A 27,244-nucleotide genomic window follows, 5' to 3' on the forward strand; every position below is an offset into this window, starting at 1 on the left:
AGCAATCTGATGTAATTCAGGTGGAGGCCAGTATTTCTAAATCTGTCATGACAATGGGACTGTGTTGAAATAAATTAATTCAAAAATAATAGTTAACCTTTTTGGCCCATTGTTACCCAGAGATGTACAAATGCAGATACTGTGACAGATCAGGTGACATCAGCTTTTCCTTAACACTAATATTAGTACTTAGCCTGGGGATATAGAAAGTACTGTACAGTTCATTGCCTTCTTTTTGAATGATCAAATCTCTTTGTATGAGAAGGGCTATAAATACTCTCTTTGTTTATTCTGTGGCCCAAGGGCAAATCTGTGATAGAGACAAGATTCTGAAGCCACAGAGTTATAGAAAACTCAGCATTCTACTGTGCCATTAATAGGAGCTTCTAAGTACTTTTAAGATGACCTAAAAATAAGTCACTGTAGCTCTACAGTTTTATGGAAAAATTTATTAGAAACTTGGTGGGAGGGGGGCAAAGAAGACAAAAAGATATATGTAAACAAATCTTTAGAAGCAACCTTTTCTAAAGGGTGTGTGTTACGGAAATACACAGGTAAAACTTGCAATTAAGTAAATGCCCAATGTGAAATCCTCATCTAAATTAAATCCCCTAACTCAAAAATGTTGGTTGTGAGCCAGCCAGTGCTGAGAAGTCTCTGTAATCAAGGTGCTTTTCCCTTGTAGAGAAGAAGGAGAATTCCAGTCTAAATAGATTCCGAGACTACCACTGCAAAAAAACCCCAAACTCTCATCTGTTCCATTTCACTTAGACTAACTGAGACTGCCCACAATCAATGACTGTAAGTAGCACTTGACTTTATCAATAGATAATGGCATAGCACCAGGTTCAAACCTGTAATGCAAATGAAAGATTGGGCTACTCAGGCTCCCTGGTACACAGATTCCAGCACACTCTTAGACCAAGCAGACAGGTCATATGTTCACTTTTGAGCTCCCTTTGAAAAGTAGATGGGATTTCTTCCTTTATTATTCCTTCCGGGTGGTGGTGTCAGACTCTCTGTACCAGATTTAATGTCATTCTTGAGCAGTTTGTAGACTTTTTTTTCTTGTGTTGATTTTTTTCTTATGTAGCTAATTTGTTTTCCGCTGCTCCTATAGGAAGCTAACACATCCCTTCAAATGATTTTGAAGTGCTCTCTTAACAGGCTCCCGGAAGAGAGGCTCTCTGTTCCTTTGATAAAAAGAATGGTCAGGATTATATGCACCATTTCAAGTCATGTTCATATGTACTTGAGCTTGTAATAATGTCATCAATATTTCTTTTTTTTTAATTGAAAATATCTTGCCTCATAGATGTTTGGATTGTGTTTCTCTTTCATGGGTATAGGAGGTTGATAATAATTTTGTTTGACTATTTAATTAATACCGTTCTTCAATCACTCTTTATGGCTGAGATTGCAGAAACAATTCTTGTTGTTGCACTTTATTTATGACCTTGCACTTCGTACAATTCATTTTCATCCAGTTACTATTACTTTGGCTCCCAAGGTCATTCACGTCTAGTATGGTAGTACAATTCTCTTCTGCATGGATAATTCATATCAATAATGTATTATCAACAGATCTCAGTGGTAGATTTTCTCTTGTATGATAAGTTTATGAATGAAAGTATTAAATAATACTTGCCGTGTAGTGGCTTTCTGAGAATTCCAGTAGAAAATTAAAAGACCTTTTTTGAGTCCAGTTTACTGTCTGTGTAAAGAAGGTAGATTCACAGTTTACTTAGCATAACTGAACTGCTGCTTCTTGCAACATTTGAGAAACATTTGCAAAGGTTACATGGACCTTGTGTTTACATCTTTACGGTTGATATTTATTTGAAAAATAGCTACAATAAAAAACTTTTAAGACTTAAAATCAGTGCATGAGGAAGCAATGTAGGTTTTTGCTGTGCATTTACCTCAGTTGCATCTATGCAAGATAGTAGTGAATCTTTTAGTCTGACACAGGTGGTAAAAGAAACTGGCAGCATAAAAGTTGACTTTCATGTGGAAAATGACAAGTCTGCATGTCTTCTTTCTTTGAGAAGAAAAAAATACAGTTCTCTACAACAATATAAAGCAATGCTGACACCTACAGAGAATGTATGTAAATATCAACTTACAATTTGCATTTTTTGTGAGGATTTCCAGAATTATTTGGTTAAAGAACAAATGACTTATAGGAAGCTTTTATAATGGTTCAGAAAAAAATAGATCTTTATTTTCTGCTTAGGTCAGTCTTTGTTAAATAAGATACATAAATCTGAACATAGACCATATGCTTTAAAAAATACATAATTTACTTCTAGTCATGTACACTTCCCATTGCATAAAAATATTTTTAAAAAAATTGATTTGTGCAGCAGTGAAGGACCCTGTAGCCTTGGACCAAGCCATCAGCCTGATGTACATTGCTGCACAGAATCAGGTTTGCTGCCCCTGATTGACTGTTTGCCCTCCCCTCCCTCAGTGCGACACAACTGGATTATATTGGTATTTACAGGGCTTGCAGCCTCTCTGCTCAGCCAAACAGGCCTACAAAAACTTGTGTAAAAGGTTGCCCATATGTGGGGCAAAGTTAAAGAAAAATTAGCCCAGCAGATTGAAGAGAGACTTTGTAGCAGAGAGACAGCTCTTTTACTGACTATTTGTTCACTAATGTACTATTATGGGTTATGCAAGCTGTGATATTCACCATACTGCTGCAGAAAGGTGAACTCCTTTCTTTCCTTTGAAGTATATAATAGATAGGTGTTTTAAATACATAAAAGAAGTATAACTAACAATGAATTCTCCACACTAGTCATTTTCTCAGAGGCAATTTTTAGGCTTGACAGTATGTTGCTTAAAGTGGTGATTTAGCAAAGTGAGCAGTGGATAGGTGGCACTAAACCATGTAAAAGAAACTTTGGATAAATGGGAGATGGCCGTTGCAGGCTTGTCTAACATTCATATTATCCATGCTCCCATTATGCAAACCTCTGGGAGAATTTCAAACATCTGTGAGAATTTCAGCTCTCAAAGAAAATTGTTTGAGTGAGTTCAAAGTAGGCTTTTAAATCTGAACTGCTGAAGATCTTTAACGTTTAGTTTTGGTTGTAAGCAGATGAAAACTTCTAGGAAGACTGACTAGAAGGCTTGAATTTGAGTTTAGTGGGTTTTAGAAAGCTACAAATCAGAAGGCAATACTATTCATCAAAGGCAAGCCATAATTATTTCGATGTAAAAGGCTGAATAAACCCCCCTCTCATTCTAGGCCTCTACTGCTTCTTTGGAAATGAATATATCACAAGAGATTAATATGTGTCCTTGGAAACCAGGTATATTTCATATCCTGGAATCTTTTAATCTGATAGATAACAGTGTTTCTCCAGTCAGATTGTCAAAATCTTTCTACCAAAAAAGTGATATTATGTGTATTATAATTTCTATCGGATAATTGCAATATTAAAGTTCTGGCATGTTTAATTCTAGCATTAGGTAGAATTGTTTGCATGTTTTATTTGTTAATTGTAGGAATTAAAACAGCAGACTCCCCCCTTCATACTGTAGCTGTGGCCCTACAAGTGTGTGTACAGTATGTTTATGTACAGAAAACAGTTTGCTATGTACCATTGTCTGTATATTCAAACACACAGTCCGATGCACACATACGAACACCAACTTGATCTTAGCTGAGGGAACTGAACCAAGTTAAGAAATACCCTTTCCTCTTCCCTAATTGCATGTTTACATTTTCAGCTTTTAATTCATGTATGTGTTTAGAACAGGACCAATCATTGTTTTAAACTCTATTGTTCTGGTGGATCTGAGCATGATGACAACAGCAAAAAGCTTAGCTTGCAAATCTGTATGCTGTGAGACTAACTTCTCACCCATGTTTTCCTAGCACCAGCGGGCAAACAAATACCGTTTCCCTACTGATCGTCGCTATTTGCAAAGGCTTAGGCCTTACATGCAGATAATTAAGTAGAAGCGGAGCCGGCAATTTTCTTTCTTTCTTCCCTGGGGTGGTACGTAGAAGATGAGTGCTGTCTCTCGCCTCTCCCTCCACTGCCTTGAGAGTTTACAGCGGCTTTTTGTGAAGTTGCAACACAATCAGCGCATTGTTTCGAAGGAACCAAAGGCAACGCGTTATTATGTTTTTATAGTAGCTTTCAGTCACTTAACGGGGGAAACGGAAATCCCATGGGAGATGTTTTGCCCGCGACCTGGAAATAGCCGGTGCCTGGCGGGAGCCCGCCGGCGCTGGCGGCCCGGGGCGGGGGCAGGGGCGGCCGCTGCCCTCCCGCCCGCCCCGGCTCTCAACTAGGGGTCGCAGGATGCCAAAAAATCACTGCTGGCTCGGAGGGCAGGGGTGCCACCACACGTCTGCACCTTGCCTCCACTGCCACCGCTTGCGAGCCGGGGGCAGTTCTTGGGAAAACACGCGCAAGTGTCGGGACGGTGTCGGGGCCGTGCGCGGCCCTCTCTCCGGGTGGTTCTGGGTGCTTGCTAAAACCGAGCTTTGCTCAGGATGGGAGGGTTGAGTCTGGGAAGACGACCTCATCTAATTATTAACTACATGTGGTGCGTAATCTGTAAAAAAGGCCTATGGCCGGTACAGGTGAGACTATCTTTGTTCCAGACCTTAACCTGGACATTAGCAGGAGACTTAGTCAGGGAGTGTTTTCTACATAATGCTCATTAAGTGCTCACTGTTGAAAATTAATAAATTTTATTTATAAGTACCAGTCTCTTCTTTCACACAGAATCTGTGCTTGTGGTGTTTTATCACTTCTCTGGCTAACTACCTGACTAACTCAATTATGTGTACACTGTCTGAAGAACTAATGTAGGCTAAGACAACATCATTCCTGGTTAATGTTCTGATACTAAAATATAATCACTGATTGGGTTTCAGAAGAGGTCTTCCTCATCTAGTTTGCCGCTGCTTTTTAAACCAAACCTCAGGCATGTTTCTATATCTTTATTTCCCAGACAAACAGATGTTCTGTTCCTGTGGTGACACTGATGATGGAAGTTACGGAAAGAAATGCAACAGATGATAACAACCAAAGATCCAAATTTACTCATGGAGACAATTGACAAACTGATCTGTTCATTAAAGTAAATGGAACTTGGACAGGAGTAGAGAACTCGTTACAAATACATCAAGCGACTGTATTAAAAATCAAAAGAAATATGCAAATATAAAAAACCATATTCAATAGTTTGACATTTGATACAAAGAAATAATTACTTATAAAGATAAAAATGAACTGACAGTATCAATTTCTATAGAGATTTGAGTAACAAAGTAATGAGTTTCAGCATATTTGTGACAGGTTACATGAACAGAATACAGCGATAAGAAAACAGGTTTAAGAAGGAGGAAAAGTAGTAGTAGGAGAGTTTCTCACAAATTGAAGGCTGCTTGAATCATTTAGAAGTCATGATCTCTTGCTTTAATGTAGGTTAGTCTTAAACCAGAAATATTTCTGACTGTTTTCACTGCTAGCATTTTGTGCAAAATTTATCTGCAATGTCTGTCCTGCAAACTGCTACTCATGTCACTCACTGAAAAGAGGATCCACACAGATACAAATTTGGCTATGGTAGATGGAGGTAGGGGGTTTTTTAGTTGTTGGGAATTAGGTGCAGTTTTTATATGGTAAGTGCAATTCTTCAACAAATAAAATGCACATACAAACGCATACTTAAAAAATAAATCTTACCTGTTGTGCAGTTCTACATAATAATAAACAGGAATACAAATGTACACCTTGATTCTTACGATTCATACTTGAAGATTCTGAGTTCATATAATGAAATGTTTTAAGCCCATACTCATAAAGTAAGGGCTTCAGTGACTAATCTGACAAGGGCATTCCTGCCAGCACATAGGAAACACAAACCTAGATGTCTGGAGAATGTATAATAAATCTGACTCTTCAGAAAACCCTCGGTGCTTTTGCAGTGAGAATGGATTCTATTAAACACAACACAGAACTGTGCATGTGTAAGTGGTGCCTGGGACCTCTTTCACCCTTTTCTTGGAAAGATAAAAAAAATTATGTAAATGCTGGTGCCAGATTCTGGAATTAATTTCAGAAGTGCTTTGGTCTCAGACCTTAGTTTGGGTCCTTTATATTGACTATTCATATATATGTGCCCTCAATTGACAATAGCTATCTCTAGTCAGTCATCTGTGACATCTCTAATATTGCAAATTATGTAGCTTTAAGGTGAGGGGGCAAAAAATGAATTGCAAGGGCTTAGTACTCTAATAATGCTGAAGGAAAGTTGTACTGAAATAGCTGCAAGTTAAGCTCAAATTGTAAAACGTATGTATATTCCATATATAGGTGTGTAATTAATGTGAAATATGTATTATTTACAGCAAATATTGATTGTGCCTGAGCAAAGCTGTCACCTTGGTAAGTGAAAGAGCATTCAGCTTTAGAATACAATATAATCCCTGAATTCTCCAGACAGAGGTTATTAATTATTGCTGCATGGTGCATCAGTGCCTTCTTTCAAAAGAAGCTGTAGCTGGAAAATATTCTATTGTAGTAAAGAAGAATTGACAATAAGCAGAGTACAAATAATTTTGGATAGGGCTGGATAATGTGGATGCAATTAAATTAGTTTTGCCATAGACATTTATGATCTTATGACACTGAACATAAGAAAAGAGTACTAAGTAAGACACCTTAGGTATATGAGGATTTTTTTCCTGATAGCTGCGCCATAAAATTCAGTGGGTATGTTGCTACCTGTATTAATGAGAAATATGTTAGACAGTGTTGAAAAGTAAAAGTTCTCTGCTGTGTAGAGAACTTTTATGAGTATTACCACAGCTAAAACAATGCTGATAACTACAGGACAATATTTCTGTCACTTGTACCATAGTTTCATGCTGCTTTCTGTAAGACAATTGACATTCTTCTTCCTGGTTGCTGGTGATAGGCCTTATTTGTTTTCAGTGAGCCAGAGTTAAAAGAACACATTGTGTCTATGTAGAAACCCAATTAGGGCAAGGTTCCTCTATTTACTTTGATTCCTTACCTCCTGTGTCAGTGTTACATGCTTTCTGCCCTAAGTGCCAGAGATGTTATAAATGATAAATTACAATGTAAACTAAACCAGAGGTTTTTCATCTGAGTGGCACATGGCTCAAAACAGCAAACCCTGTTCATCTAGGTGCTGAGCTGCTTCGTCTTCTAGAAATGAATGGAAGATCAAAATGTTCAGCAGTCACTCAAGATGAGGCTCATTAGAGGCTTTCTTCTGTCAAAAATCATCCACTGACTCCCAGCTATGTGACAGTATGCTGAATACTGGAGGGTAAGATTAACCCTGTACACCTAGTCAGTCTAACAACAGATGTCACTTCTGAGTCTAACAGCAACATTTGCTCATAGAAGAACAGGTCTGGGAATAGTAATATCATTTCTATATTTTATTACAGTTAAATTATCATATAATTGCCAAAGAAACTATGTTCACCAGTTACCAGCATCTAGAATGATGACTGATAAGTGACCCTGATCAGCTCTGGTATAATTCAAATGCAAATTTGCTGTCAACTTTGACAAGGAGCAGTCTCTTACAAAGTTGAGAATTGAGTCCTGAATGATTTATCAACTTGTAAACATAAACTGCAAACTTCAAACCAAACAGCTTTTAAACAGCTTTTAGCTATTTTTTGGGGGGTGGGGATGTTGGGGTTTTTGGGGGGGTGGGGTGTTGTTTTGTTTTGGGTTTTTTTTGTGTGTTAGACAATAAAGTAAACCAAACAAAATCAAGTTGGCAAACATTTAGATGCTAGTTTTTCATCTGGCAGCCTCTGTCTATCTTCTGAAGAACTGCAAGCTAAGCTCTGCTAAGCTCAAAGCTCACAGACCTTGTTTTTTAATTAAGAGAAGGTCAGGATGCCTCCTAATACTTGGAATGCAGCTGTTTTCAGACAAGTGAATATTTAATATGACCTCTTATACTAACCTCCTATACTTTCTAGCTTTGAACATTGCTTTAACAATTAAGCTCTTCTGGCCCTGTGTTTAAATAGCTGTCCACAGCTACTGCAAATTGATTTATTGCTTGATGAGAATCAGGGATGCTGAGCAAACACAGAACAGTTTCTAATTTAGGGAGTGCACCGGTGGTTTTGTTGTTGTTTCTTGATGACTTGTTTTAACATCAGTATGTGTTATCAATGTAGTTTGCTCTTCTGCAGCTTTTAGAGGATTAAAAATGGAGAGAACAACACAAATCATGTTAGAAACACAGTCTGATTGTGTATCTAATATTAAAATTTCTTGATCCTCTCTGCTGGTAGATATTGTTTAAGTTGCTTATATACCTTTGCTTAATTGTGAAGATTTGGTATAATATTTTCCTTGCTAGTGTCAGCTATGAGCTGATTTTCAGTCTTAATTTCTTTTTCATCAATCTTTCTTTCAGAATGTTAGCTTAAATTATCCAGGTATTTGAGAATGAAACGTGAAAATATATGAGTTTGATCCTAATTAAAAACCACAGCAGTATTCTTGGAAGGGCTTCAGTATGCTCAGCCTGTAGGAAACGTAGTTAAATCTTGAGCAGAATAGAAAGAAGGAGAATATCCTTATGTAAAGGCATACATCCTTTTTCTTTCTGTTAACATTGGTATGGACTTACACATCACCACAGCCAGCCTTGAATAGAAGCAGTTTTAGCAGCTCTCTTACCTGAGTGTCTCACCTGCAATGATATATAACATGATCATTTTGAGCAGTGCCTTGCTTGGATCTGTAACTTAATTGAGAAGAAGTAATAATTTCGGATGCTTAATCCACCTCAGTCATACCTGTGGGATGGAGAGGGGAAGGTTGTTTCGCTTGAATAGATGGGGAGGAAAAGCTGATCTTGCAGCATGGTAGAGTCAGCACAAAGCTCCTGAGAAAGAATGTGGGGTGTGATTAGGAGAAATTAGCAATGGGAATAATGGATGTATTTTGGGTCAACATTTTTTGCATAAGGAAACCATGTCTGAGAAGTAACAGAGTGAAGAGGTAGATGGAAGGTAGCAGACAAGCGAAAACTGCCTGAACAGCAGTGTAAGGACTGGAGCAAGGACTTTCCCTCTGCAGCTGGGAAATACGGTCAAGGAGCAAGACCAGCTTTGTGGTGTACACCTGGAGTAAAGAATAGACAAGGAGGGTGGATGTTAACATAACTAAAAGTTAAATCGGGAGAGAAGACATAAGAGAAAGATCAACTAGATAAAGGGAGTGAAAACAAAACAACAACAAAAGGACCATGCATAGCTGAAGATGAATCTGAGAGTGAGAAGTACCAGAACAAGATTAAAGAAAAGTACAACTAGGGCAGCTGGAACTGGGATGAGAATCAAACACCAGCATTAACTAGATAAGAAAAACAGAAGTGGGATCAGCCAAGACTGAAGAGAGACTGGAGACAGGTTTGAAATAACAAGCCAAGATAAGGCAAAGCATGGACATGGGAAGCAAGCAGATGGGAGTGTGCTATTTAAAAACACCCTCTCCCAGAGTTTGGAAGGGATCCCAAGATTCCCTCTTCTGCCAGTAATAACCATGAAATCCAGTGGTGAAGACAGACACATCTTTTCAAATGCCTGGCCAAACACAGCATGACATATTCATGCTAACAGGTAGTGTGTTGAGGAGAAGAAGATTCAAAGCAGTGGATGAATTATGTGGATATCATTAATGATGGGGCTATTGCTGGCAGGAATCTGGCTGTGTTTATTCTAGAAACTGAAGGAATCATTGAAGAAAAAGAATTATGGGAAGAAAAGCGGTGGCAAAATTCTTGAGAGAGCTGAACAGCTTGAAATTTGTGTCTTAGCTCTTGTCTCTGCCACAGAGTTCCTTGATCGAGCTGGTTCATGGCTTTTAAATTACACTTCTTGATAACTTGCTTCTCATTTTCAGATGCTTGAAAACTCCAGGGTTTGATTAGAGGTAGTTAGTGAGTAAAATTACTACAACTAAAAGCAGTGGGAACCAGGCCTTGAAGAAATAAGGTTTTCTATAGTGCCAAGTACGATATCAAACCAGGCAATCTATAACTGTTTCCCAAATGTAATATTCATATCCTGTCACAATACCCCTTCATCTGAGAGGTGTTCATGAAACTAAAGCAGTTAATATTTTTGAAGCCCATGAATACTGTAACAACAAGCTCCATAAAATGCCCATGAGGAAGTTAATAACTCTGTATGCAGAATAGGATCTGAATAAATGAGTAATGAATAAAGCATGGGGCATGCTTTCAAAAATAAAAGAGAAAACATAACATTGAAGGGCTTTTTGTTAATTAAGCACAGAGATTTGTAGAAAAAAATTGTATGTGAACATGCAATGAGCAACTTTCATAATATATGAGTACATGTAGGAGAGAAGGGAGAAATATGGTTTCTCTGGTGAGCTCACTGCTGTTAAGATCATGAGTGTTTTAACTTTGAAATTTTAATTTTAGTTTATATGGTTTACTCAGTATAGTGTTATGACTGTGTATATGCATGTTTGTTACTGTAGACACTTTATTTGTCACAATGTGCTTTCAGCTTCAGTGTTTCCCTACAGAATGAGCACTTGGGGAATGTGAAAATACTTAAACGTAACTACGGCTGTTTCAGAAGTGCTCTAGGTACCTCAGAGAGAATATGTTTATCAGGAGATAAAGCAGGAAGGTAACCAGCTTCTGCAGAACTTCTCTGTTTTAGCCTCCTGAAAAGTCCCACGAGTCCTGGTCCCAAGCAGCTGACCCACCATGGTCTTCAGCCATCAAAGCTGTAGGCATGTGCTGAGCTTGATGTTTGTGAATAAGCCCATTGTGTCCACCCACCTAAAACTCCACGCTAGATGGAGGCCTAAGAAGCAGACAGATAGCCAAAGAATGAGGAGGAGGTGTGAGCAACGATGTTTCATATGTATTTTTTTTAGTTCTGTGATTGTCTTTGGTACATACTTGTCCTTTTTTCAAAGTTTTTTTTGGGTTTGGTTGTTTCTTTTTTGTGTAGGAAGAGCTGAAAAGCCTCCAGCTTTCTGGATTAAAAATAATAATAATAAATAAATAAATAAATAAAAATACCACCACCACTTTTAACATAACTGCATTTAACATTACCTGTGTCCCTGTAATATACCCATAAATCAGGAAATTTAAAAGAAAAGGGAAAATGGCTTTGTTGTTGCTGTTGTTGTGTTCCTTTGGTTGGTTTCCTTCCAGCTTAAGCATTCTGTCTTCCTGGCTATGTATTCGTTTCTTTGGAAACGGCTGTAGGATGGATTTTTGATTGACTGTGTTGTCAGATGGATTATCAGAGTTGTGAGCTTTTTGGAATGGTAGACATGAATGTGTGATAAGGAAAAAATATTTTTTACTTAAAATATTTCAAAAATTTGCATCGTGAAAGAAGCTAGGTTGAATAATTAACAGGTTACTTAGGGGAAAAGTTTTTTTTTAATGTGGAACAGTTTGGTTACTAGGAAAAAAATTCTCTTAATATAAAGAAAGCTTTTTAATAATGTGACTGATGGAAATATTAATACCTAAGCAATGTAGAATAGGTTCTGCAGAGCTGCAGTGCATATTTTAAAGAGTAATTCTAATGTGTAGCTGCTCTGGGTTACCAGCAGAAAACAGCTTTTACCCTGACGTATACACACATTTGTTTGTTACAGCACTCATGTGCCCAGATTTCTGCATGACTCCCATCTAGCGTTTCTGAGTTTGTTTCCTGTCTTAGTCAGGGCTCTGCAAGGCCAGCTGTCCTCAAGGCTGTGAGTGCTTGGTGCTGCTCCGCCAGTGCTGGTGCTGGTGATGCTGAGGTCGGAGGCAGATTGAGGCAGAAGGTGACGTCAGTGCCTACCTTGCTGGGAGAGTTAATCTCCCACCGCAGAGGCTCTAATAATCTCCTCACTTGGGAGACTGGCATGTTGAGGATTGCATGTTGTACATTCCTCTTCTTGGGCTGTAAAGCAATCAGCAAATTCAGTGTTTCTAAAGCTCTGTTGACAAACATGTGCTTGCTAGACAGAGATTGTTTCTTTTAGGGGTGGAAGTGCAAAGGCACAGGAAAGAAAGTTAACTTTTTAAAGGTGTGGACATATGAAGCAAGAGCAAGCAAAGTAACAAAACCAGGTTAGGGGGGTCCACTTTTTCAAATGAGCATGTAATTAATAACCCTGCAAGATAAGCTGCCTCCTTTGTGGACATAAAAAATAACAGAAATCCTATTTCAGACTGGATCAGGCTGGTTTCTTTAGCAAAGCACAGCCCAGCAAACCATGATACTGTGCAAGCAGAGGTAGCCATCAGCTCCCGCAGTGCTCTGAGGGACTGATAGAAAGGGTCTCTGACAACTTGCTTGGAGTCAGTTCCAAGGGTCTGAGGTGGCTAGTCATAGAAAGTATACTGAGGAAGAGGGGAAAAGAGCAGGCCGTAAGTTTCTCAAGCTTTTCTTTCATCTGGTATGTGGTGCTTTTTGAGGGCTTTATGACACACAGCAAACTGAACGGCTGGGATAGAGATTGCCTAATGAAGGCTGCACCTTTTCAGTGGCAGCTACCCATTCCTTGGCTCTCAACTTTGAAGCAACAAGACTGAATTAGGAGCAATGTGGACACAATCTGGATGACAAAAATGTAAGGAAGCACATGGATGCTTTAAAGAGACTGATGCTACTCGGTGCCAGACTTCTTAATATTGTTAAACTCCTGTTAGCTCTGTCTTGATCGACCTTTCCAGTTTTAATGTTACATGACCTGCCGAGAGTGCCTATCTATAGTAACACTAACCCTTCATTCGCAGGACGGCAGGGGCAGACGCAGAGTCCCCGGGTAGGCAGTACAGGTTTCGTCATTCGAAAGGAGGCTTTACGCCTTGCCCCCACCCGACCCCCGTTTTTTGGGGACAGCTAAGTCTTGATAGCGGCGATAGAAAGTTGTGCCCCCTCCCTCCTTCCCTCCCTCGATGGCAAACTGTGCCCACCCGGAGTTTTCGTAAGTGCTTTCGGCTTGCCCCCTGCCCCCGCGGCACCTGGAGCGGCCCGCGGGGCCGAGGGGCGCGCCGCCGGCGCTGCCTGCGCTCCTGGCACAGCCAGGGGAAGGGACTGTCTCCGGATTTCCACCCCTGCCACAGGGAGAAGGCTACCGGGAAGTGCTGCGGGGAGAGCGAGCCTGTGAGGGCTAGGACGTGAGAGAAAGACGCGGCCACTTCTCCGCGGCAGCCTTTTCAAAAGTCCGTGTTAAATGTGACACCCCGGCGAAATGGGAGCAGAAGAAACACCCCTCTACCCGCCCCTCGTCGTCCCCCCCGCCCTTTTCCATGGAAATTCGTAAAAGGAGGAGGAGTAGAGTTTGCTACGGAAAAGTCTCACCTTGGTCTGAAACAGTCTCAGGCGTTTCTGCAGGATCGGAGCTGCCAGTCTCGGGGGAGGGGAGGAGGCAGGCAGGGAGATCTTTAGCTACCTATATATATATATATAAATTTTTTTCCCGCTTGATCTTATTTAATCCAGCAGCACGTATTTCCACCCCTCCTCCTCCCTCTCCAGGTTGATCGGCTGAAATGAGGCTTTGCGCGCTGATCCCTTCTCGAGCTTTAAAACAAAACCCGGCCCCGCGCAGCCGGCGGCAGCTCGGGGCGCCTCGGCGCTGAAGCGCGGCGGGGCCGGGCGAGGCCAGGCAGGACACCGCGGAGCGGGGCGGTGGCTCCCGCGGAAACTTCGCTTGGAAAATAAACCTACACCACTTTCCTGGAGATCCACGTGAGAGCAGGAAAGCTCGACTGCAAGATCTCTGCGCTGCTGCTGCATGCTGCAATTTTACTTTTTGTTTGCCTTGATTATTTTTTTTTATGTTTGTTTGTTTGTTCTTACTTTCATTTTGGAGCCGGTTCCCAGCTGCTTGGCTGAACTTCTGGAGACCAATGGACCTTTTATAATGCCTTTCTCTGTTTTAAACAAACTGTGGGCGCTTAAACTTTTCTCTTTCCCCCTCCCCCTCGCTCCTTAACCCCCACCCTTCAGCTCATGGGGCTAACACTGCAAAGCAGCCGCAGCAGAGGGGGAAATATACAGACACTGATTTATTTTCCTGTCTCCTAAATTGTAGTTAATTCTTCTCATCGTCCTCCTCATCACCCGTTTTCTCGCGCTTTTTTTGGCTGCCGGGTGTCGATCTGTGCATTGTTTTATCTGATCAAGATCCTTTTGTTGTTGTTGTTTAAATGCCATGCACTGCTTATCTAGAGAGAAGGCTATATGGAGATAGAGGCGTATAGTGAATGCGCGTGTGTTTCCATAAGACACACTATCAAGGGAGCAGATCAGAAGCAGCCCGGATCCTGACCCTGACTGTATGAATAAGTAAGCAGGATGCTGACGACTGTGTGTTAGTTGCCTGTAAGGTTTTCGTAAGTTAAAGGGGGACGGAGGAGGGGGGACAGGCCAGAGACAGAGCTTAGAGTAAGTGTTTGTGCAGAGGGGGGCGAAGCTCTGACACTTTGCTCCTTCCAGCATAGCTGCTGCCTCCCATCAGTAGAGCTCCGCGGTTTGCTGTAGTGCACCCCACCTCCCCCTCCCTCCTCCCTTTTCTTTCCTTCCTTCTTTTTTTTTTTTTTTTCTTTCTCTTTTCCCCTCTCCCCGTGGTAGTTTGCTGATGTGCAGCCCGGATCCATCTTCTGGCAGCATCAGCGGGACCGGGGTCGGAGGCGCGGCGGTCGGCGGGCGCGCAGCGGGGCGCGGGCCGGGCGCGGAGCGGGACGCGGGCAGCTGCCGCCGCCTCCTCCTCCGCGGGAAGTTTGGCTGGGGTTTGACAGAGGCGAAGGGAAGCCCTGACAGACAGGATCTCCCGGCCTGAGTCCACCCCCTGCGCCCACCCACACACCCAGCGACTTTTCCCCGGCGAGGGGGCAGGGGGGGCAGCGACGCTCATGCTCCTCACTCTGCGTCGCACCCGTCTGACTGGGGCTACCTAGGGAGCACCGTCTCTTGGAAGAGCTTCCAGGTGGAGGAAGAAAAAAAATACCAATCTCCCCCAAAAGCTGTGGTTTCTCCATCCCTTACCCTCCTTTCCCAAACCGGCGTGGACAGCCGAGCCGGCCGCCTAGTTCACCCTCGCCCTGCTCGCCACCTCTCCGCCCGAGGGAGGATGAAGATGCTTTGCTGGAGGATGGCACTGTGGCTGGCCGGGTGGACTGTCTGCGGGAAGCCTTCTTCCTGCTCTGGCCTTGATTATGACTACACTTACGATTTCACTGAAGAGGATAAAGCCGAGGCGATAGATTATAAGGATCCTTGCAAAGCCGGTAAGTGACTTCCACGTCTGATGCAGCTCCCCGCCCCCTCCCCAGATGGTGACTTTGTCTCGGCTTTATTTACGCGGGGTGCGTGAGGGGGAGTCCCGGGCTCACCTGCTCCCTCCCGGGGCAGCAGCGACGAGCGCAGCCGGAGCCCTACGTCCAGCCCCCTTACCTGGGAAGGTACCCGGGACCTGCTTTTCCGGGACTTCCCACTTACTTCCCTACGGTCTCCGGCTGGGGTGGGAGAGGGGCGCGGCGGCGGGCAGGGCTGGACCGGCCGCCACCGCTCCGCGGCCCCGGGGGCGTCGTGCCGGCCGAGGAGCCCTCGGGTCAGGACGCCGCCGGAGCCGCGGAAGTTGCAGAGAGCATTTCGGCGGCGCTCGAAGGTTTTGAGGCGGGACCGTGCCCCGCAGCACCAGTCGGGAACACGAAGCCGCCGGGCCGGGCTCCGCCGGAGGGTGGCGGCTTCTCCCGGGGCCCTGCCCGCCCCCGCGACGGGAGCGGGTGCCGTCTCCGCCTCCCTCTCGCCTTCTTCCATCCCAACCTGTCGCTCCTCGGCCGGTCAACCCTTCCCGTGGGCCGGAGCGGGCCCTCGGCGCCGGCCGCCCCATGGATGTGGATGCGATAAGTGCGGCTCCCGAGCAGGAGGGGATGCGGGGGGTGGTGGCTCTCTGCCGGGGGTTCAGCCGGGCGAGCCCACGCGTCCGGCTCTCGGAGCCCGACTGGTGCGTGCTGCGGGCTGGTGTTCCACAGCGTGTGCGGTGGGTGCCTCCCGCGTGCTCGGTGCCTGGCAGATCCCTTTCTAAACTGTGCGGGGAGAGCTGAGTTGCAGCCTCTTCTTACTTTGCACAGCAATTGAGTGATTTTCTAGAACGTTTATCCTACTGATTTAGGACTGCAGCCTCCTTAATGCCAGGTTCAGTTCTTCACCCATTAAAGTTATCAGTAACAAGAACTGACCTCAGGGACCGGGTTCACTGGTGTTTCAGTAGACAAGTGTATCTCGGTGATGCTTTTTTCCCCTCCCCAATGTGTTATCAACAGTGGTTGTCCATTCCCAACAGCTCTATTGTTAAACAAGTGCTCAAGTTTTCTAGCAGCCTGCTTTGCATTAATTATTTTATATTCTGAAAACTAGTTCAGCCAAAGGTTGTGTTCACTATATCTGTGTGGTTTTCTTTAATTTATTGAAGAGAATGTGGTGTACATATATGCCAAATATGCAGACACTCTGTTTTTCTAATCACAAAAATATTTTGTTCCTAAGTGTGAATTGTTAGGTCTGATTTTCTTACAACTGGAGAATGTTCAAAAAGAACAGAAGCAACTGCAGACAAAGCATTATTTTTTCCTCAGTTAGCACTCACAAATAAATATAAGTAACTGGTCATAGTTAACCTGCACTCTTTTCTTCTAGTCTGTAATTCTTTAAGAAGATTGATATGCATCATTTCATATGATGAGAAATGCGTATTTACTCTCAGTTGCTGTGGGATTCTTGTTTCATAGTGGGAATAATTAGCAATTATAATTCATGATACTAAGTGTTTAGAGGTTATGCATGAGAGAAAGACAACAGTAGGAGACTGCAATTTGATCTGCATTGCCAATTCCCTGCCATCACTCTCTTTTGCCTGGAGAAAGAAGTGTTTGTTTGGAAAATTTGGCCCATGGAAATATTTTATTGAAGTTCTTGCTTGTGCTGCTTCACAGGTATATGGAGCTTAGGTACTACAGGGATGAGAGACAGGTAGGTGTGCGAAGAGTTACCTTTGTGTAGTTCCTCCTAGTCTTAAAAGCTGTCACTTTGAAGTTCTCTACCCAGTAAAACCCCCATTTTTTTTGTTTGCTTCTTAGTGTGTGGTAGTCCTTCAGAAATAAAAATGCACCTAACTGCTGCACACTGGGTATGTACCATGTACCCATCAATTTTAAGAAAAAATTGAAAGCTCTAGATATCAGAAACTGATCCTACAATGGTATTTCCCAATTTACTTTTCCTGCTAGACCTTCCTTAAAGGCTCTGTTAATCCTAGACTGTAAAGTACTGGTGCCTGATGAAAGATGCTGGGAGTAGCGGGTGCTCAGCCTCTTTTAGCAGCACAGCCCAAGTCTGTGCTCTCCCTAGGTCAGCTCTTATCGGCTGGGGTGGGTTTTGGACTCCCAGGAGTAAGTTTACTGATCTCTGCCATCAGGATGGGTTCCACAGTGAGGCCCTGTAGGAGGACAAAGCCAGGCTTCACACTCAGGGGTGTGAGACGTTCACACTCAAATCTTGGGTGTCACTCTATGCGCAAGGTAACAGGATAAAATAAGAGAATTCTTGCAGAGATAACATTCGAGGTATGCAAGCTTTGTATCTTAGATATAGTCAACACCTGCTTTTACTGCATCTTGAGGGGCTGCATCTGAGGCTGTAAAAGTGTTTTGGTTTTTTTTTTTTAAGCTGTTCAGGCTGGCCAGTTGGGTCAGTGTTGTTAGGAACCAGATAAAAGTGAATTTCTGCAATTTAGTAAAATGGAGAAACCCAAGCCATTACAGTTTTACCTAGTGACATATTTCAAAACTTCAGTGATACCTGTGCAAATTTTAGACATGCTAGAATAATTTTACCTACCCCTAAATATGCTGATGCAAGATTGTTTGACCTGTATTTTCGAAGTTGTGTTCAAATTTTCTCCAGTGAGTAATGTTCACTGCTTAGTTTTATTGCATAGACTACATGTGAAAACATTTGTAATCTTGTGACAGAAATTACTGTACATGAGGCATCAGATCCATAGTTAGATGAAGTTACAATTCTATATCTCTTTATAGATACTATCCTAACTCTATTGAATAAACCTTTCTCCCTGTTTTTTTGTGAAAGAACTGAAGAAATTTACCAGAAACACAATGTGACAGCCTCTGAGGGGTTATTTTGGGTATTCTGTGGGATTTTTTTATGGGTACTATGTGTGTATTTTAATATTTTCACAAGGAAGGGATAATTTTAGTGAATGTGCCTAGAATCACACTGTTGCTTTGACTTCCTGGAAGCTGCACAGTGCGGGATGCTATAGAGGCTGAAAAATACATTTTCTTACAATATTTCCAGCTTTGTGAAAAACCTATAGATAACAAGTGTCAGTCAGATGCCCAGTAGAACTGGTAATTGTTTCTGGAACTGATGTTTCCATTTGCATCTAAAACAGCAGCTATTTTATGCAACAACCCCAAAGTACACTCTCAGTAGTGAAGCCAGCACACTGGGAGCCCCAGTATTTCAGGTACTTCAGGCACTTCAGGCAAGAGAAGGGCCTGGAGAAATGTTGTGATGCTATTGGGGAGATGACCACTGGAAGGAAGCTGTTGACATTGTGCAGAAGAACTTGATGAGCTGTGTGATTTCCCGTGGGTTTGTCTGCAGACCTTTAACCTATGTGTGAATTTTGGGTCATGCTACTCCTCCTTATAACAAGAATCCTGGCACACTGTAACAGCGGGATGTGATGTAACACAGTTTCTGTCCTTCTGATGTCTCGGATATTTCCTTGTGTCTCTCTGCAGGATATTGCCCCCAGTGTTTACTGTTGTGAGTTCAAGTGTAAGGCATTCTTAGTTCATCTTCAAGATCTAATTTGCCAGAAGATGTGAAACTGGGAACACCACACTCTAAAGAATCTAAGGACATAGATCAGCATTTGTATAATCAGATATCACTCCAAAGAATAAAATGCTGAGTTAGATTTCAGTGGGCATCATCAGACTTTTCAGATTGCAGCATGCACCTATATTTATCTGTGGATTCCTGTAGTTTTTGTTCATTCTTACCACAGTTTATGATGTATTCAGGATATCTGCTGAGAAACATAGAGAGTGAGATGGGTAGAAAAATCATTTCCCATCCTGTAATACTTGTTCATAGCCTGTACTTAGTTGATATTCAATGTTTTTTGAAGGCTTTTGTTTTGTTTTCTCAACAACTTTGTTTTCCTAAAACAAAACAAAGCAAATAAAAAAGAGAGTGTACTCTGGTGTGGTCTTCCAATTAAAATACCGTGAACTGTGGGAGATTAGGCTAGAAGCCTTCATTTTGTTGCATAGCCACAGTGCTGAGGTCTGTTTCAGCCTCTGGACAGCTGACTGTCCCCAGATAAGTCTCTTTTAGCACTTCTTTGAGGTACTTCACGTTCTAAAACAAATGTTAAAGGTTTGGGAAACAAGCTTGAAGCTGAGTTCCTTGGGCTATTATTTTTCTCTTTTGTAGACCTTGTTTTCTTGGTTTTTTTCTGTACCAGAAATTCTGTATTGCATTGGGGAAAATTCTCCCAAGGAAAACTTCACTGAAACTTTTACAGTTTTCACTGTAGTTAGTTTGGATTACTACCCCTGCCAAAACCCAGATAATTGGGATCTTTTTCCTTTCAAATAATGTATGAATTACTTTTATTTTTTTTTCCTCAGTGAAGCTAGATAAAAATGTCAAAAAAAAAAAAAAAAGAATCTTGAAGACAAGCAATTTAATTTACAGCTTCATAACTTGAAAGTTCGTTAGCATTTATTTGACTAAGAACAAATTCTGTCTGTATGCATGCCCGCCTGCTGGAGAATTAGAGAAAATAAGACAGACCTTCCTCACATGTCCATTTCTCCCTCCTGTGAGATTCTAAGGAACTCATTTGGTTACTTTGCACCTTTATAAATAATAAAAAAAGTTTGGATTGTCTGTAGCAGGGAAATTAGTATTTCCCACATCGCTGAAGCGTGAAACCTAGTAAAGTATTTTATTTGTGAGTAGCTGAACATGAAAAATTGATGGTAGATGTTGAGTACAATTATTATACCATATCATCTGTAACTGCAATCTAACTATTGTGTTTTATTGTTGTAGCAGCAGCTTTCTATGCTGCTACATTGTAGGTTTTTTTTTTAGTTTCCCTCTTGTGCTCTGGGACGTGTGTTCAGTGGTAAGCATTCTAATTGTGCAGCCTGGTAATAGGAAAATTCTTAAAACCTCTGATTACATGTTTTGAATCTGTGCATGATTTAGATAATTGAGGTATTTCATATTTATAGTTCAGTCATGTAGTAGACTCTTAAAGATATATTGTGCAGTTTACACTAATATAGAGGTTGTGCTACTAATATTGCTTGCCAGATTGACAGAACTGTGACTGTTCATGTAGTAAATGCATAGTGTAGGCAGCTGAAACAGAAACAAGCTTTTCTGAACAGTCTTCCCAACTGGTTTCCATCCTGCTGTGGATAAACTTATAGGGTAAATAAGACTACTGACAAATTTAGCTTTTAAATAATCCCCCCCCCCCCCCCCCCCAAATTCTCCACCATTACTTTATTGTTGATGCCCTTAAATGTGGTATCTCAGCAGCTTTGAAAGAGATTTGTGAGAACATAAAGTTCTTTTTCTCCTCAGCTTCATTGAGAAGATTAATTCAATATGAAACTCTGGGAAAACTACATTAACCGAACATGTTTTATGTTCTAACTTTGCGAATATCCTTCCACACCAAAGGCTCAATTTCATGTCCAGACCACTTTCCATAGGGATCTGCTTCTGAATATATATTCTGTGTGTCAAACAAGTGACCTGCAAGGAGCAGTATTACCTCACTGCAAAATGAGTCTAACTGACAAATATAATTGAGCTTGGAATAAGGTCCCCAAGGCAAACTCTGAAACATTCACCACACCTGGATGTCTGCCTTATGTCATTCCGATTGCCCCTCTGGACAATAGGGTTGATAGGCTTATGACATAATTTCATTCACTTCTTTTTGGAGAGAAAGTCATGTCTGGGGTTCATGGTAGTGACAGAAGGTCTGTAAAATGGAAGAGCTGTAAGAGAGGAAAGTCAACTTCTGGTTTTCACAAGCACAGGGGACCTTGTGGAGAAGACTTTTTTGTTCCCTTCCTGGATGCATTATAGTACTCTAAATTTTTTAAGATTAACAAGGGAAGAAATCTCTTGTCTTTGCTTAGAAAAGATGTATTTATCCTTAAACTGAAATAGTTTTTTATAGTTTGATTTTCAACTAAGGAAAAATATTGTGGTATATAATTTTTGTTTTTAATATGTATCTGAAGAAAAGATATATTCTAAGAGTGATGTTATGGAGCAAAACTAAGTTTTGGCCTTTCAAAGCTTTCAGTTGGATGAGCAGCATTTCATAGTGTTTTTCAGATTTTCTCAGCCTTATTAGGATCTTTCTAATCTACTTGTTTCAGTCATTATTGAATTCAGTCCATTCCCCCCATTCTTAACCACAAGCAACCTCTCTCCACCTCCCTACTACATTCCTTCACAGTTAACAGAACTGAAAGTGTGACTAGAGAAATCTTTGTGTATTTTTAGTTCTGTCTTGTCAGAATATTTTTCTTGGCTAAGACAGAGCTAATGGCCAATCTGTTAATGTGTTTTAATGCATATTCATTCTTTGTGTCTGCTGTGTATCTTCTACTTCTTTTCCTATGATTTCTGTCTTTGTTACTATGGCAAGTTCCCTTGCTTCTGAATTCCCCCTCCACTGAATGCATTTTTTACTTGCTTTTCGGCTTTTCACTGTGCTGCCTGACCAGTCTTCTACTCCTTCCTGTTTTCTTCCCTTGATGTATTATTCTCTTGCTTACAATTATCAGTTATTCCCTCCAAATACAACTTCTAGCTCATCATCAGACTTTCTGTAAGACTGTCCTCTAGTGCTTCAATAGCTCTGTAGCAAAGAAACTGGGCACCTGTGCTCACAGCTGGAAATGAGGAGGAGGAGAAAGATGAGTGGGCTGTGTGTGACCAGCATGTTCTCAGAGGCCTCATGCTGGATGCTCAGTGAGCTGCAATGATCTCTTAAACACTGCACAGCCAATCCTGAAATATCCAGCTACAAATGTTTCATACAGAACACATACATGGACTTTCTTTCTGTGTTGGACTCACATACCTAAATACCAAGATTTGATGTGGAGACAGTCCCTTGCTGATCCATAGGAATAAGAGTACTCTAAGTACTTGAAGTGTAAAAGTGGTATAAATAGTAACACAGCAGAACGGGTTGAGCTGGGAAGTGTGAAGGTGGAGGCTGTGCTGTGGACATATGTGGAGTGTCGGTGTGCGACCCATGTGAGTGATTCTCCTGCAGACTGTTACGGAGGCAGCTCCCACCCAAACAGATACTCTCAGGTGACTTTCTGGGGGGAGTTTTGCCTGAGTAATGGTCTGCAAGTGCAAATGTTGAGTGGCTATAAGTGAGTATCGTGTTTGAAAATATCTGAGCACAATCAGATAGCTCTTACAGAGCAATAATGCTCCAAAATGTAGGTTTGTGGCTTTTCTCTTCAATATTATAAAACAGAGATTGTCAAGACCAAAGTGCCAAAAAATCAATATTGTTCTAAAATAACTCCCATTTTTTTTCTTGAGGTGTATGAAATACGATGCCTAATAGGATATGCAGTGTTTATTAAACCAATTTCTTTGCTATATATACTTCCATGATAAAAAGATCTATCAATAATTGACTCTAGTCAATTGATTTTGAATTTTTCTTATTCATTTTGGTGGTTATAAGTGATGCCTGATCAGGGAATAACCAGCAAAATCAGGACACAGAATTGCAAAGGAAAGATGTTTATTTTAAAATTCATTTTCAGTGCATTTAAATCTGACTCTGGAAATTCTCTATCTTGCTGTCCTTGTGAATTTCATGTCTTTTCCTACAGAAATGGAATGAGAGAAACACATTGCTGCATTTGAAGGGTGTCAGTACCTCTCCAACCAACCACATTGTGATCCTTGGATGTTGTAAATTGTATGGTGGAATTCAAGTATCAGGTCTTGTAAGAAGTGAGGGGACAAGGACATCAGCTGGGGATGTTGTATCAAAATAGTTGTGCAGATGAGTTTCATTATTCTCACACTGGTAGTAGCAGTTAAATATATTCCTAGTAACAAGTTTAATTGTTATTAAACAAAAATGAATCCATTGTATTGGTGTCTGATGTTTTAATAGGCGTTAGTTAGGTACTCTCTTGCTGTCATGGGCATTGTAGCACTAAGACCTTCAACACTTTTCCACTTGCCTGAAAGAGTATAAAGAATTTTGCTTAGGGCACAGTGATTGTCCAAAGAGGGGCCAAAAGGCAGAGCTTCCTATGTTTCCAGATGATGCATTCAGATAAGTGAATGAAATAATTTCAGATGGTTCTTATATAATATCAAGATTTATTTAAACAGTTTACTTGCACAGCGAATTATATTTGCTTTCATGAGGAGTAGTTTTAGAACAACTCTGAGGGTGTGAGAACATGACGATGAACTGCCCAATTTCTCCATCTGGTAAAATGTCCTTATATTTATAACAAATTTGCATACATCTTCATTTTCACTTGTACTTGCTTTTTTCCCTTACTCAACATTACCCTTACAATCGTGCTCTTACTTCAGCTTTGTTTGTAGGTAGGTTATGCCACACTACTTTACAACTGTTTCCATACTTACAATTCTGTACTTCATCCCTAAATATATAAGCAAATGGATAAATGAAGTATTTTGTGTTCAGGCAATCAGCTTAGCCCTTTTCTAATGAAGAGCATGATGTGTTTCCATGAATAATTGCCAGCATGGTGTTGAATGCACATTACCCATCTTTTTATGATCTTCATTTTAGGACCAGGATCTTTGATATGTCCATCAGCCCATCCTTTTGTCATAATATAAACTACTCAGTCTTTAACTATGGAGCTCTTCAAGACTACTGATTCAGGACTGAATTGTGGAATCCTTTTTCTTTTTTGTTATTGATATGCCATAATTGCATTATGTTCTGATAACTTCCAGAGATTAATCTTTTGTGCATGGAAAAGAAATTATTAAAGAAAAACCCACAATAAACCCTCAGACAAAAAATATTAATTCAGCCTGTAAATCGCTAAGGAACCAAACTTGCATGGGTGTTTCATTCCCCCAAGGTTACATTATTGGAAAAACTGTTTAATGAAAGCAGGGTAAAAAGATGTTCAAGTTAGTAAAGAGAAAATGAAAGAGAAGGAACATGATAAATGTGAACAATTTCAGAAATTGTACAAGAAAGTAAAATAGAAGATATTTGTTTCTAGTTCTATTAATCTGTTAAATTCAGAACTGGAAAATTCAGCACAGAGACTAGGAGCCATGTGGGGATTTTATACAACTTTTTTATATTGAAATCTGCTAAAGCATTCCACTGAGTCAGTATTTGGATATATGATATGACATTTACATAGGTAGCAGGTGTATCTGGACATCTGGTATTTAGTAATGGTAACAGTAATGATTTTCAAGTGGATATATACCTCAGGCTTCAGAGTTCAAGCCAGTATTTAGTAGCTTGAAACAAGGATGAACCTGAATGTGTGGCAAGATTACCCCTGTCTACCTACTCCAAATTCTTGTTTCTTTCTGTAAAGCAGCTGGTGGTGACTGCTGTCAAAGACAGGACCTTGGATATGATCCAGTGTTGCAATTCCTTTGTTCCTCAGCCCTCCCTAAGTGCTATTTCAAAAACTCATGTCTTGTAGCATGCCTAAAAGATAAATGCAATTTAGCTATTTTGGGAAGTGAATAAATTTCAAAGCTCAATATGACTGTAAACACATCGACCAACTATGTTTGATGGGAATGAATGTATGCAAGCATACAAGAAGAAAACTGCATTTATCCACGTTTATAAATTGTCAGTATGAGTCCAGTGGAGCACCTGCACACGTGTTCATCTATGAACCACATGTATGCACACGCTCACCTGACTACCTAAGGAGCTACCACTGAGGCATAGATGCCTACAGAAGTATCTATAGAGGCTCTTTAAAGTCACGTGTACAGATTGTGTGGGTGCTTTTCTTCTTTTTGCTTTTCCCCCACTTGTAAATGCCAAGGGAACTTGTGTGTGTAAATCTGATTTAGAGGCCATTGGACTCAGTGGGAATGTTTCCAGTTACTTTAGAGATTTTGTTTATGGTGAATAAGTAATAAGCAGAGCTGACTAATTTACTTCTGTCTACTTGGGCTCTGGCTTACTTGTATGCATGTGCTCACATGCTTTGCAGCACATCAGTGAAGGCAGTTGGATTTTTGCCCCAGTTTCTGTAGTTGTCATCACTAACACAAGAGTATCATGAAATCTTACATTCAGTGACCTTGTGATTACAGGTTCTTTCTTGCTGGACTGGGGTGTGAAAAAAATCCAGCAGCTTGAAGAGCATCTGATTTTCTCTTTTTTTTCCCCTTATAAGAAGCCACAGGATAAGACTGGATTGTGATTACTGCAACTATTTCCCAACCTTTAGAGATAGGTTTCTTCTTGTCATAGCTGAATACTTTATTAATTGCTCAATCTAATAAATGGCTAAAGATATTGATGAACATGATGGTTGCAGTTGCATATACAGTTCCTTATCTGTATAATTTCAAGAAGTGTAGAGTCAAATACAATAAGCCATTTGTTACAAAATACAGCAGGCATGTGAAACTAGTGTCAGTGATGTACCATTAGCTAAAGTTTTACGAGCCCTGAAAGTTTCTTCAGTGATTTGCAATATCCCCAAATTAACACATTTTCTAATCCAGAGCCTGCTAGAAGCGAAAGAGATCTTAGAAAACTAGGAGGAACAGGTGTACTAATATCCCCATTTGTTTAGTAAATTGAAGAATTAGTTAATGGCAAAATAAGAAGGGAGCAGAAAGTATTTTTTTTCCCAAAGCTATGTGTAGTTTGGATGGATTGCAAAAGCTCTAGATTGCCATATAGAACTAAGTAACCTTAAAAGATAGCCTAACTCGGTGCAAATCTTGCATTTAACCACATAGCTTGTTACTTCTGTGTTTTGAGAACTTATGTTTTCTTTCTGATGTTGTTTTTCCTGTGTGTTGCACTTAAATCATGGCCAGAATGAGAACTGTAGGTGATAAATGAGTCTAGATTTGATTGAGGATTCTTGTTTGATGAGAGCTCTTGGCTTTAGTTATGGGGTTTTCTGGAGTTAATTGGTAAGGGAAGGAAGTAAGGAGAAAAATCTTTCCCCTTCATTAAGAGATTAACTTTCTACAGTTTTTTGATCCTATGATCACTAAATTGCAGGAGTGGTAGAGAGCAGAGAGTGCAGGAGAGGGGTTTCCTGTTTTTTTTCCAGTTTTTAATCTGCATTCTTGAGGATGAAACCATTTTGCACATGAAATACAGGTGAAAATACAGAAACCTAGTTCAAGTCTTTTGGATGTTTTCATTCATAATACCTTTAATTTGGAAGAAGCTGAATTAAATATGAATTGTAGTGCTGACGGATCACAGTCAATGTGTCTACAGAAGTGAAACATGAGTAAAGAGAATTTATAACATACGCTTCCTTTTGCTTTATGGAAGAGAGCCAAATACAAAGATGCCTCCTAGATCAGTAGTGTGTTTATGGAGATATGCAGATCTTTTAGCTAAAGCTAAAATGTTAGAGAGAAATGTAAGCTATTCTGTGGTGCTTTAAATCAAAAACGTGGAGAGCCAGCTAAAGTCATGACAAGCTTTATCAACTTGGACAAAAATAATTTTTCTTGGCTATTTTTTGAGATTTTTATAATGTGTCATAGATTTATTTGGTGTATGGTATAGCATTCCATCACATATAATGTATTTTTACTGATTGATTGATCTAGACATTCTAGGTTCAAGTTTATATGGGAAATTGAATAATTTCCTGAGTTACTTACATTTATAATCAAGTCTTTCCAGACATTTTGTCTTTCCTAATTATGAACAAGGTCAGACTAAATAACAGCCATAAGGAAAAAATCAACAAAAATGAACATGAATAGTAGTCCTCAGTTCTAACTTCGTAATCTTATAGAAGAAGAAAAATTATTTGACCCTTGGTTTCTGCTCACATAATCTGTCTTGACTTC

The 27,244-nt window shown here is 40.7% G+C and overlaps 1 protein-coding gene across 8 annotated transcripts in view; it reads left to right on the top strand.

Moving 5' to 3' along the window:
• Nucleotides 1-27,244, top strand: part of TLL1 (tolloid like 1) — a 262,440-nt gene that overhangs the window by 118,565 nt on the left and 116,631 nt on the right. For 3 of the 8 annotated variants that reach the window (XM_069013647.1, XM_069013646.1, XM_069013648.1), the window contains 2 exons: nucleotides 6,386-6,422; nucleotides 7,189-7,332. The exons of 1 other annotated variant lie outside the window; for it this stretch is intronic. In XM_069013647.1, coding sequence (XP_068869748.1) covers nucleotides 7,316-7,332 — 17 coding nt within the window. In that variant the 5' untranslated portion in view covers nucleotides 6,386-6,422; nucleotides 7,189-7,315. Of the gene's footprint in view, nucleotides 1-646; nucleotides 802-6,385; nucleotides 6,423-7,188; nucleotides 7,333-14,899; nucleotides 15,328-27,244 lie in introns of those variants that run through there. 4 more of the 8 variants (XM_069013649.1, XM_069013651.1, XM_069013650.1 and 1 more) reach the window with 3 other exon arrangements.

Source organism: Aphelocoma coerulescens, chromosome 4 (genome assembly GCF_041296385.1).
Source record: "Aphelocoma coerulescens isolate FSJ_1873_10779 chromosome 4, UR_Acoe_1.0, whole genome shotgun sequence".
In the NCBI taxonomy this organism is placed as follows: domain Eukaryota; kingdom Metazoa; phylum Chordata; class Aves; order Passeriformes; family Corvidae; genus Aphelocoma; species Aphelocoma coerulescens.